We start from the raw sequence: 13,427 nt of genomic DNA, 5'->3' as shown, positions 1-13,427 counted from the left end.
CCCTGTGGCCAAGTTCGCGCGCTCCGCTGCAGGCGGCCCAGTGTTTCGTCGGTTCGAATCCTGGGTGCGGACATAGCACTGCTCGTCAGACCACGTTGAGGCAGCGTCCCACATGCCACAACTAGAGGAACCCACAATGAAGAATACACAACTATGTACCGGGGGGCTTTGGGGAGAAAAAGGAAAAAATAAAATCTTTAAAAAAAAAAAAAAGACAGAAAAATAGCATATATAAAAGTCTTGCAGTACTATCATTTACAACTTAGCCAAAATCAGTATCTCCTTCTGTGGTGGTTTTAGAATATTTCCACAAACTCTTTGATACGACTTCCCTTTAAAAGGTGGAGGTTGATTGCCTTCACCTTGAGTGTGGACTGGATGGACAAATATGATGAAGTGACAGTGTGTGACTTTCAGGACTACCTCGTAACGGGTACTGCCGTCAAACGCTGGCCCTGGGAGAAGCCAGCTGCCATGCCGTGAAGATACTCAAGCAGCCACAGGGAGATGTCCAAGTGGCAGAGAGTGGACATCTCCTTCCAAGACCCAGCACTAACTTCCAGGCACATGGATAAGCCAGCCCAGAAGAGGATCCCTCAGTCCCAGGCAAGGCTTCAGAAGCCTGAGCCTCCTAGAGACCCTGAGCTAGAACCACCCCACAGCCTCTCTCAGACATCTGCCCCACAGAACTGAGTGAGAGAAGGAAAATGTACTGCCTTCGGCCACTGTTATGCAGGAATAGAGAACTACTACATGTACTTTATTTAGTGGAAACTAAGAAACTGGGAAAGTAGACATTGTGACTGTTCAAATTAATATAATTTAAACGCAGACTGCAGCACTGTTCTATATTCTACTTATTTCCACTAACAATGAATCATTTTAATAAATATAATTAACAATGTTATAAATATTAATAAATATAGATCATGACCACCTTAAATGGTTGTACAGTATTCCATTGCATTGTTATATTACCATTTGTTTAGCAAATTTTCTATTGTTGGACATTTAGGTTGTTTCAAATTTTTCAATATTCTAATTCCACAATCATCATCTTTTCCCATGCATCTTTCCCATGCACCTGTCAAATTGGTTCCTTAGAATAAATTTCTAAAGGGAGAATTACTAGATTAGAAGGGATGTACCTTGTTAAGACTCTTGATACAAATTGTTAAACTGTACCCCAGGTAGGTTGTGCCAATTTAACACTGCCACCCACGCCACCAGCAGGTATTTCCATCTTTAACTTGATCACCACCGAAGGTGAGGGACTATGGAGACACAGCACCAGAAGACAGTTCCTGCTCCCGCATGCATGCTGATAAACGGGCAAGTAAAGAAAGGCACGAAGAGGCCACGGCGGGAGAACAAGGACATGTAGAAAGCAGCTACTGCTATGGTGGAATAAAATACGGGTCATAGCCAAAGAGTAAGATGACTAACTTTCAAACTCCAAAAGTTATAAGAATAAAGGGAAAGTCACAGAGGAAGGCTCCTCACTGCTTTTGCAAGAACCTCTTTTTGAGGCTCTTCTACAGTCCTATGGGATGATCTATTTATTATCTTAGTTAAGAGACCTGCTTGGCAATTAACTCTGTAATCCAAGAAAATCAGCACATACTGGAGTGTGCAAAGCCAGGCAGGGACTAGGGTGAGGCAAGCTAGGTGCCTGGGGCACAAAATTTAAAGAGGTGCTCACTCTCAGGGCCGTGCCAGTGCAGGGTCAGCTGCAGCATGAACCTGAGCTACGTGCCACCTTAAACCTGTCCTTGTGCAACTCGACTGAGTGAGTGCCTCCTTCAATCGTGTACCCCAGGTGCCTTATAAAAGTACAAAAGTACAAAGAGAATTAGACAAGCAGTCTCAGCCTTTCCGTTCCGCTGGGTTTTCCTAAGAACCAGATCAAGAACTCCGGACCTTATCTGCCACAGGGAACTACAGTTTTTTGGTCTCATATGTGAAGGCTAAAGACAATCATATTCAAGAGAACAGACGTGGTGCTGCTAGATAAAACTGTAAGGGTAATAATGCCAGTCCTGACAGTAAATCAACATTTTAAAATCTGATCTCAGAAAACATCCCTACTTTACTTGATACCAGATCTCTAAGAAATAGTTTTATGTTCCACTGCAACGTACACAGAGTAGTACAATACATACATACATCAAGTGCCTGTTTTTCAAACAAAATAGCATGGATTTTTTTTTTTAAGTTAAAATATCTTAAGTAAGACCTTCAATTACACAATAAATGGCAGTTTTATAAAGCCAGTCAATCAGAGTTCTTACAATCTTAAAAGCAGTCTAGACTTCTCAGAGGGGGAAATTAAAATGGCAGTAGCTGGTTTTGGTTGGCCCTAAAGCATAACTTATTCCACGACACCAGCGTTACCCTAATACCAAAACCAGACAAAGACACCACAAGAAATAAAACTACAGACTGATATCTCTCATTAATGTAGATGCAAAAATCCCCAACAAAAATATTAGCAAATTGAATCCAACAGTGTACAAAAAGAATTACACATCACAACTAAGTGGCAGCTATCTCAGGTATGCAAGGCTGGTGCAGCATTCAAAAATCACTCAGTGTAATCCACCACATCAACAGACTAAAGAAGAATCATATGAACATAGCAGATGCAGAAAAAGCATCTGACAAAATCCAACACCCATTCACAATAAAAATTCTCAGTAAACTAGAAACAGAGAATTTCCTCAACTTGATAAAGAACCACCACAAAATACCTACAGCTAACATAATACTTAATGCTGAGAAACTAGAAGCAATTGGTAAATACAAACGACAAAAGTCAACTGCTTTCTCGTACAGTCATGCATCACTTAACGACAGAGATATGTTCTGAGAAATGTGTTGTTAGGCGACCTCGTGGTTCTGCAAGCATCATGGAGTGTACTCACACAAACCTAGATGGTATAGCCCACTACAAACGTAGGCTATATGGCACTATTCTTATGGAACCACCATCCTACCTGTAATCTGTCGTTGATCAAAACATTGTTACGTGGTGCATAACTGTACCAGCAACGAACAACTGGAATTTGAAATTAAAACACAGTATCATTGATATTAGTACACAAAAAAATGAAATACTTAAGTCTAAATCTAACAAAATATATATATAAGGTCTATATAAGGAAAACTACAAAACTTGGATGAACAAAATCAAAGAAATAAACAAACGGACAGATAATCCATGTTAGAAGACTCAATATTGTCAAGATCAGTTCTTCCTGACTTGATCTACAGATTCAACACAATTCCAATCAAAATCCCAATAAGTTATTTTGTGGATATCAACAAACTGACTCTAAGATTATATGGAAAGGGAAAATACCCCCAATTGCCAACATAATGCTGAAGAAAAAGAACAAAGTTGGAGGACTGACACTATCTGACTTCATACTTATTATAAACCTACAGAAATCAAGACTGTGTGGTACTGGTAAAAACAAAACAACAAACAGATCAATGGAACAGAGTAGAGAGCCCAGAACTGATCTCTGACAAAGGAGCAAAGGCAATTCAATGAAGAAAGGATAGCTTTTCAACAAAACATACTGGAACAACTAGAGACCACATGCAAACAAACAAAAATGCAAAAAACCTAGACATACACCTTATACCTTTCACAAAAATAAACCCCAAATGGATCCTAGACCTAAATGTAAAATACAAAACTATAAACCTACTAGAAGATAAACAGAGGAGAAAAGCTAGATGACCTTGGGTTTGGCAACGACTTTTTAGACATAGCATCAGAAGCATAACCCATGAAAGAAAAAATTGATAAGACTCGACTTCATTAGAATTAAAAACTTGTGTTCTGCAAAAGACACTGTTAAGAGAAGGAAAAGACAAGCTAGAAACTGGGAGAAAATATTTGCAAAAGACACATCTGACAAAGGACCTGTATATATACAAATTACATACAATTATATAAAAAACGTATACAAAGAACTCTTAAAACTCAACAATAAGAAAACAAACAACTCAGTTAAAAAACAGGCAAAAGACATGAACAGACACCTCACCAAATAAGACAGACAGGTGGCAAATAAGCATATGAAAAGATGCTCCACATCATATGTCATCAGAGAAACGCAAATAAAAGCAATGAGATACCACTACACACCTATTAGGACTGCCAAAATCCAAACACTGACACCACCAAATGCTGACAAGGATGTGGAACAACAGAAATCTCATTCATTGCTGGTGGGAACGCAAAATGGTGCCGCCACTTTGAAAGACAGTTTGGCAGTTTCTTACAAAACTAAAAACATTCTTATCATATGATCCAGGAATCACACTTCTTGGTATTTATTTACCCAAAGGAGTTGAAAATTATGTCCGCACAAGACCTACACATGGATGTTTATAGCAGCTTTATTCGTAATTGCCAAGACTTGGAAGTGACCCCGATGTCCTTCAATAAGTGAATGGATAAACAAACTGTGGTACGTCCAGAGAGTGGAATACTGATTGGGGCCAGCCCAGTGGCACAGGAGTTAAGTTCGCACGGTCTGCTTCGGCGGCCTGGGGTTCACCGGTTCAGATCCCAGGTGCAGACATGGCACCGCTTGACAAGCCATGCTGTGGCAGGCGTCCTACATATAAAGTAGAGGAAGACAGGCATGGATGTTAGCTCAGGGCCAGTCTTCCTCAGCAAAAAGAGGAGGATTGGTGGCAGATGTTAGCTCAGGGCTAATCTTCCTCAAAAAACTAAACATAACAAAACAAAGAGTGGCATATTATTCAATGACTGGGGGGGTGGGGGAGCTATCAAGCCACAAAAGACATGAGCAACCTTAAAAGCATATTCCTAAGTGAAAGAAGCCAATCTGAAAAGGTCAAAACCCACAGAATGTACACCACCAAGAGTGAACCTTAACATAAACTAAGGATTTAGTTAATACCGATGTATCAATATTGGTCCATCAATTGTAACAAACGTACCGCATTAAGGCAAGATGTAAATAACAGAGAAAACAGTGTGCTGGAGAGAGAGAGTATGTTATCTCAGGATTTTCTCATCAATTTTACTGCAAACCTAAAAGCTCTAAACATAGTCTGTTAAAAATAAAATAAAAAGAAACAAGTTATCAAGCACGAAAAGACGTGAGAAACTGTAAATGCCTATTAAGTGAAAGAAGCCAATCTGAAAAGGCTACACACCGTATGATTCCAACTACACGAAACTTCTGGGAAAGGCAAAACTATAGAGACGGTAAAAAGATCAGTGGTTGAAAGGGGTTGTGGAGTGGGGGGAAGGGGGGATGAAGAGGTAAAGCAGGGAGGATTTTTAGGGCAATAAACTATTCTCTATGATACTGTAATGGTAGGTACATCTCATTACACATGTCAAAACCCACAGAAAGTACAACACAAAGAGTGAACCCTAATGTATCGATACTGGTTCATCAATCGTAACAAATGAACCACATTAATGCAAGCTGCTAATAATAGGGGAATGTGAGGTGGAAGAGGGGGCATAAGGGAACTCAGAACCATCTGCTAGATTTTCTGTAAACCTAAAAATGCTCTAAAACACAGAGTTTATTAACTTTTTTTTAAAAAGCAACGAACAGGCGCTGGCCCAGTGGCACAACAGTTAAGTTCACATGTTCCACTTCTGCAGCCCAGGGTTCACCGGTTTGGATCCTGGGTGCGGACATGGCAAGGCTTGTCAAGCCATGCTATGGCAGGCGTCCCACATGTAAAGTAGAGGAAGGTGGGCACGGGTGTTAGCTCAGGGCCAGGCTTCCTCAGCAAAAAGAGGAGGATTGGCAGCAGATGTTACCTCAGGGCTAATCCTCCTCAAAAAAAAAAAAAAAAAAGCAATGAACACACATTAGAGAAATATTAATTCTACCACCACTTTCACTTTAGCTATCTATCGAAAGTTGGAAAGGAAATATTAATTTCCTTTCTTCTATCTATAAACTTTTCTATATCCACATCCATTTCTTTTCTTTAAATCTCAAAATACTTCCCTCTTCTGCTCACACCTGATTCTTCCCACTCACCTCCCCCAGAACTCTGAAAAACCCGCACCCCCTCCCTTCTCTACCTGCTTCTTCCCCAGTCTATAAACTTGCTCAAGTTTCTCCTATCCTAAAAAACAAACACCTTCCTTACACCCTGAATGCAATCTTCTTCCAGTCCTTTTCAAAAAAGGTCTCCCCACTTTTTGACTTCCCATGTTCACTCCTCAGTGTGCTGCAATCTTGACTTCCAACCCCTACTACCCTGGAATACGCTCCGTCTACAGGCACCCAGGTCTTCCTCTTTGTCAGTACTTCTTCACTGCATCCCTGGCAGCACTCGGCTCTGTGGTCACTCCTTCTCCTCCCTGAGGTGGGATTCTTTGCTAAGCATTCTCCTTGCTTATTAAATGTTGCAATACCCCACAAGTCCCACTCTGTCCCAAACTCCAAGCCTTCTCCCTAAGTGACTTCATTCTAAGCCACCTATCTGCTGAAAACTCCCAAATCTGCACCTCTAGTTCAGATTTCTCCCTCATTTCACACACGTAAAATTGATAGCCTGTCAAACATCCTCACCTACGTCCATAGGAGCCTAGACATTTCATTCAACAACCACTCCCTCTTTTGGACAATTTACTCCCCACCCCTCGCACATCTAGACTGCTTTATTTGTACCAAAGACTCCAACGTCCTGTCCAGACTCAGCTCTTCGGGTGGAACTCTGATACAGGCCAATCAGATGCCCTCTCCTGAGAACTGGAATTCAGATCCAATGGTCTCAGCTGGAAACCTGAACTAGGAAAGAATACACAGCCACGATCACGTGCAAGTGAAAAGGAGAAAGCCAGTCTGCAGAGAACTAAGAATGAAGGAGACCATGCAGCCCAGGGAGAAAGACTGAGACTAGGCACCTTGGTGCTGATGACGACTTGGTATCTGGATATGTTTCTGTCCTTACATTCTGTGAGATATCATCATATTCTTGCCATACACCTTTTCTTTTGCCTACTAAGCAAGTTTCACTGGATTTCTATACTTGTAATCAAATGATCCCTAAGATATTCTTCTATGCACTACCAAGGAAGGAAAAAAATACTGCCAATAAACTTTGTCATGCCACCAAGATGTATCTTGATTTCAGAAATATTAAAAAGTGGAAACCCATGTGACTTGGAGTCAGTGGAATCCAGCATATACCTACTCCATGTGATGCGGGCTCGGTGAGCCGAGGAGTCGAAAGAAAGATTTCTTCGACTCTCAAGATCTGGCAATAGTGCTCTTTTATTTAGAGAATAGTGTGGAACAGCATGGGGACAGGACCCATGGGCAGTCAGGCTGCTGCGTGGGGACAGGGCCCACGGGCAGGAAGAGCTGCTGCTGCCCCCGCTACTGCTGCCATGGGGACAGGACCCATGGGCAGTCAGAGCTGCTGCTGGCATGAGGAGCTGCTGCTGCCGCGGGCATGGGAACAGGACCCATGGGCAGGCAGAGCTGGTGCGTGGGGACAGGACCCACAGGCAGTCAGAGCTGCTGCTGCTGCTGCTGCTGCAACCATGGGTGGAGAGTAAGGCTAAATTTAAGGCATAGGTATGTGAGCCATCTCTTTACAAGACAAAGGAAAGAATATGAAAAAAAGTTAAAATGGTATCAGTGCAGGTGGGGTCTGGCTATTGGGTGATCCCATGACTTTTAGATAAGAATCAAATCGGATTAAGTAAAGGTCAGAAGCCACCACCCTAAATCAGTTACATGAGATTGCCAGACAGTAACCAACTTAAGTTCTTGCCTTCCCCATTAAGAGTTTCTAGAGACAAGGTCATCTCCCTTCTTTCACAAATGCACATGTCTCTCAAAGGGCAAGCAAATTCCAGTCCTCGGAGCCTGCTTCTCATCTGCAGTTTTAAAATTAACCAGCCTAAAATCCTCATCACATGGATACCCTTCCACCCACCTGAAAGATCCTTCTAGACTCCCACCTCCCCTAACTCTATCCATCTTTCAAGACCCAGCCCTGACTACGTTACCCTTTCCTGGATCAGCTCCAATGGAAACCAAGAATGTAGTAATTGCTCTCAATTGTTAACTCAGTTGTTTAAGTCTCATCTCCCCAACAAGATTATAATGAGGGCGCGGACTTTTCCCTATAATGTTTCAGATCCTAAACAGAGCCTTTACAAATAAACACTAAAAATATTCATTCAATTTGGAAAAAAGATGTATTTATTCAAAAGGAGGCAACTACTCAGTTTTCCAACAAGTTCAAGGAAGAAGGGAAGACTTCAAATAATTTAAGACGTGCAGGAAGGATTATAACATTTTGTTTTTTAAATGAAGGAAAGGACTTACACTGCAGCCAAAGAGAATGAAAGAAAATAAGCATATGCAGGTGCTCAACGTCAGGAGTTGTCAGGAAACAAAATTAAAACTCCAATGAAACTACATCCCCACCAGAATTGCCAAAATTAAAAGAACTGACAATACTAAGTGTTGTCAAGAAAGTGGAGCCACTGAAACTCTCAGACGCTGCAGACATGTCACTTAGGGAAACCAGCAGAGTGCACTAGAGCTAAACCCGTGTGCAACATGTGACCCAGTAAATGAGTATATGTCCACCAAAAGACATACACAACAAACACCCATAAAAAACAGAATGGATCAACTGCGGTGTGTTCACACAATGCAACGAAACAAGGTGGACGGATTCCACTCTCAGACAGAATGCTGAGCCAAAGAAGCCATATCCAAAGAAAAAAGAAACTGTATGTGACTCCATTCACATGAAATTCAACAGGCAAAACTAATCTACAGTAATTGAGGTCTGAACAGTAGTTATCTTTGGGGAGGAGGAACAGAGTGGAAGAGAGCAGGAGGGAGCCTAAGGAATGCTGGGAATGTTACTTGATGTGAGTGATGCTCAGATGGGTGTGTTCAATATGCAAAACCCTTCAAGCTGAACCTATTGATGATTCCCCGCCCGGATTCCTTTACCAGGCCAGTGCAGGCCCCCGCCACCCTGCCACCTCAGCAGGTTAACTCCTGTTGGCTCCTGACTCTTATCCTCTCAGGAGAACTGCCCCCTGCTGAGGGGCCAGCAGTGTTACATTCCCACCCTAACCCTGGCGGGGGCCTGCAACCAACAACTAATGATATGGGGGTAAAAAGTGACAGCCCCTTTACCTCAAGAAGGGATAACTCTGTGACGGCAGCTGTGCTGCAGAGTTCTCGGTGAGACCAGGCTAAAGCAGACTCCTTATCCCCTGCCCTCTCCTCTTCCCTCCTCAATTTCACTTGCAGGAAGATCTCCTCCTCAGGCTCTTTTAGGGCACATGGCCTACAACACTTAATGTACACTCAATGTTTGTGACCTTGATTGTATGTTAAGTCCATACCTCAATAAAATGGGGAAAAATATTTTTTTTGCATAGCTAAAAACCAAGATGTGTAATCTCCCCTTAAGATTCTGATCGGTTTATGATTACTTTCCTCAGAGTGGAGATGTACTACCCAGTGAAAAAACAGGATCAACACCCTAGTAGGGCGAGCCAGGGCACTCCTGTCTGTAACAAATGCCACAAGGTCCTATATAACGAGGCAATAGTGATCTAAAGCGGTGACCTGCCACTGGTGTGCTGTGCGTCCGTGCAATCACCCCCTGCTCTCTATCTCACTGGTACCCTAAGACATCTGGCCCAGAGCTTCTCCAAGGCAGACGTCCTTTGATCTTATTTGGAATTTTCACGACTACCCAAGCCAATGAATGCTACCCATGCCAAGCCTGCCAGACCTACACAGTACCTAGTTCTAGTACCAAGCTCTGCAGGCGGCCACCTCCAACCAATCACCATCATGCAAAACTCGAAGCTTGAAAATTATCAGCACTCTCCTCTCCCAACTCCCTGCCCGGTTCCTTTCCTCTACCCTTGCAAACCATCATATACGCATCCCCAGAGCACAATTTAAAAAGGATGTGCCTACTTGGATTTCAGCATCCACTTAGGGTTATAAGCCAACCCAGTTATCAAGTGTTATATATATAGAATATCCTAACTTAGAAGAAAGAATATGCAGTGCACTTAAAGGACGTTTAAAACTTCTTTGTAAACAATCAGCTAATTAGATTCACTACACTTTTCAAACACTCTAAGCACGGGGACCACACTTTTATTTTCAATCTAATAAAACTAAAACAGGCAGAAAAGGGATTCCTGAGCCAGAACAGCGGAGAAGTGGCAGAAGGCAAGAGAATGAAGCAACACTGACGCTGAACTATTTATCAGCAAGTCCAGTGAATCAATAGATGCCAGTCATCAGAGAGGACTGCTGGGAATTCTACGATTGCGGGACAGCAGAATAACTACAGTTTGTCCACCCTTATTCTAAACAATTTTCCTAAGAATAACTATAAATCATAAGACCCAAAACAGAAAAACACCCCTAGAGTCTCTCCAGAAACACGTTCCCAGAAGGCTGGTGAAGAATAATTTCCCTAACCTTGCCCCGTGACCAATTATAAGGAGTTGTGCCTCAAAGTCAAGAGACTGTTGACATTAACAAATACATCCTGTTTATCGTCTACAACAGAAAATACCCCTTAGGTAGTATTCTAAAAGCAATCACTATGCTTAGTCAAGTGTGATAAAGTATCTAAAGTTCGTTTCTGAAGAGAAACACTGTGTCCTTTGCCCGAGTTTTTTCACTACCTAAGTTTAAAAGGCGGTCCGCCTTCGGCATCCTTGCAGTTTCTGAAACGTGATGAGCGCAGGTTATTGGCGATTCTGGTCTACAAAGCCCTTTCCTCAGCAGCCTTCCTCCCAGACCTGCTCGACACTCTCAGAAGCAGGTGACACAGCAGCAGGCCTCTGGCGCGTCGCGCCGCTGGAGACGGAGCCCCCGGGGTCCCGGCCAGACGCCCGCCAGCCCGCAGGGGGTCCCCACGGCCGCCCCCAGAACCCGGACCCCGGCACCGCCGCCCACAAGGGATCCGCACGGCCGCCCCGGACCCCCGCCCGCCCGCAGGAGATCCGCATGGCCGCCCCCGGATACCGGACCCCGGACCCCCGCCCGCCCGCAGGGGATCCGCACGACCGCCCCGGACCCTGGACCCCCGCCCCCGGGAGGGCCCCGGGGCGCCGAGGCCACACAGGCCTCTCTTACCTTCTTACTCGCGCCTCCGAGGGACACCTTGGGCCTCGTTTTGAAATCCCCTTCAAAGCTAAACATCTTGGCGGCTTATCCCATCTGGGAGGAGCCCCGACCCTGAGAGCGGCGGGCGGGCGGGGAGGGGGCGGGGGAGGGGTCCTGGCGGGGAGGGGTCTGCAGGGGGAGGGGTCTGCAGGGGGAGGGGTCTCGGCGGGGAGGGCCGCGGCGAGGGCGAGGGCGAGGCCGCGCCGGGCAGCGACTCCGAGGCTGAGCCCGAGCCCGCGCCCGGGACTCTGCCCGCCCGGCCCTGCCCTTACGCAGGATGGGCGGTAACTCTGGGGGGCGGCTCTTCCTCACCTCCCCCCTCATCCACGCCTCCCTACTGCTCCGGCTGAGCCCGAGGGCGCCAGCAGGCCCGCGGACCCCTCACTTGCACTGGGAGCAGCCGCCGGTAGGGAAGATGGCCGCCGGCCGCGGCTGCCGTGCGCGGCCCCGCCAGCGTGCGCGCGCCCGCCCGCCATCGACGTCGGGGCGCTTCTCCCGCCGCCCCGCCAGCGTGCGCGTGCCCGCTGCCATCGACGCTGCGGCGCGTCTGTCCGGGACTCGCTAGCGTGCGCGCGCCCGCCACAGACGGCGTGACAGAGCGTGGGAAGGTGCTGCAGCGACCGGGCTCTGCGGCCGGCGCGCGGGCGAGGGGGCGGGGCGGCTCCCGCGGAGGGTGCTGACCAGCCGCGCGCCAGGGCGCTCCGAGGGCGGGCGCACCTGCGCCCCGATGTTTGCGCGCTTTCTGGGTAGCGGCTCCTAGCTTTTGGTCTGATGCCAAAGTTGACTGATGTGGGACGAAAAGGCTCAGTTTTATTAGATGCTCAGCGCCCGCAGAGAGTGCAGACGTTTCACCTTGTCACCTAGTTCATGTGTGTACTTCATACACATATAAACATACAGACATATATGTATACAAAAATAGATGTGTAGGGGCTGGCGCCGTGGCCGAGTGGTTAAGTTCGCGCGCTCCGCTGCAGGCGGCCCAGTGTTTCGTTGGTTCGAATCCTGGGTGCGGACGTGGCACTACTCATCAAACCACGCTGAGGCGGTGTCCCACATGCCGCAACTAGAAGGACCCACAACGAAGAATACACAACTATGTACCCGGGCTTTGGGGAGAAAAAGGAAAAATTAAAGTCTTTAAAAAAAATAGATGTGTACACACATGCATAGATATATACATATATCACATGCACATACATACATATACCACATACGGAAATATATATCACATACACATTCATACATAAATATACACATACATCATATACACACATAAATATACACAAATACATCATATACACACATGCACGTCATAAATGTATATCATATACACATATAATATACACGGCTGAAACCAAAATTTTAAAAAATAGTATCATTACTATGTGTGATACACTGATTTTTTTTACTCTATCGTCTCTTTTTTTAATGCTAGGTGCAAGCCACTAAATACATTTCACAGCCCGCTAATGGGTTTCAATCTCGGTTTGAAAAGTCCTGCCCCCTCCACACACACAATGTATATATATATATGTGTGTGTGTGTGTGTGTGAACTAGGTCACCATATAGAGTGTATTTTTTATTATAAGTCAGGATCAAAAAAACTTTGAAAGCCACTAGATTAATGCACTGTTTCCCAGTTAATATATAGTTACTCTATGTCAAGAAATCCTTGATTCATCAAAAATGTCCAAATTTTGCCAATTTTGAAATTTTACAGATATTGCAAATTAAGCATCATGCTTTTTTTTAACCTGTCAGATGAGCAAAGATTAAAAATATTGGTAATATCCAGTATGTGCCCTCAGTAAGTCAGTCTGCTCTGAGGTCTCAGATTTTGCCTCCAATAAATTCTTCCAAGGTCTAAACCAAGCGTGAGGAGTAACAAGCTCATTTGGCTTGAACCCCAGGCCTCCTTCTCCAGTCTCAGCTTTGTTGGTAATGAAGGTGTGTTGCTTCCATCTGCTGGGGATTTTTCAAATTTTCTAATTGGCTAGGAATGTGGGTAGGGAAGAGGGTGATATTTACTGGGCCTCGGAAAATCCCAGCACTGCTGTCCCCTCATTTGGTCTTAGGTTCCACCTGCCACTGGTGGTGTGAACATCACTGTGCTAATTCTTTGCTTGTATTGGGTGGCCCCGATGTGTGAGCTGACTGTGTCACTTTGGTACATTGGACAGAACTAATATCCTGTCCCCATGCTAGAGGAAAATCTGGCTTCTCAA

At 44.9% G+C, this 13,427-nt stretch overlaps 1 protein-coding gene across 3 annotated transcripts in view; it reads right to left on the bottom strand.

Moving 5' to 3' along the window:
* The window catches only part of UBE3C (ubiquitin protein ligase E3C), a 124,055-nt gene extending 112,308 nt beyond the window's left edge, over positions 1-11,747 (bottom strand). Inside the window, exons 1-2 of one of the 3 annotated variants that reach the window (XM_023640117.2) lie at positions 11,169-11,747; positions 10,715-10,756 (exon numbers count right to left, since the gene is read on the bottom strand). Coding sequence is in view for 2 of the 3 variants with exons in the window: in XM_023640115.2 (XP_023495883.1) it covers positions 11,169-11,234 (66 nt within the window). In the remaining variant the exon portion in view is untranslated. The remainder of the gene's footprint in view (positions 1-10,714; positions 10,757-11,168) is intronic. The other 2 variants (XM_023640115.2, XM_023640116.2) reach the window with 2 other exon arrangements.
* Positions 11,748-13,427: the final 1,680 nt, after the last annotated feature.

Source organism: Equus caballus, chromosome 4 (assembly GCF_041296265.1).
Source record: "Equus caballus isolate H_3958 breed thoroughbred chromosome 4, TB-T2T, whole genome shotgun sequence".
NCBI classification, from domain to species: Eukaryota; Metazoa; Chordata; class Mammalia; order Perissodactyla; family Equidae; genus Equus; species Equus caballus.
Note: the sequence above shows the minus strand (reverse complement) of the source record. Positions and strands in the feature narration are given on the sequence as shown.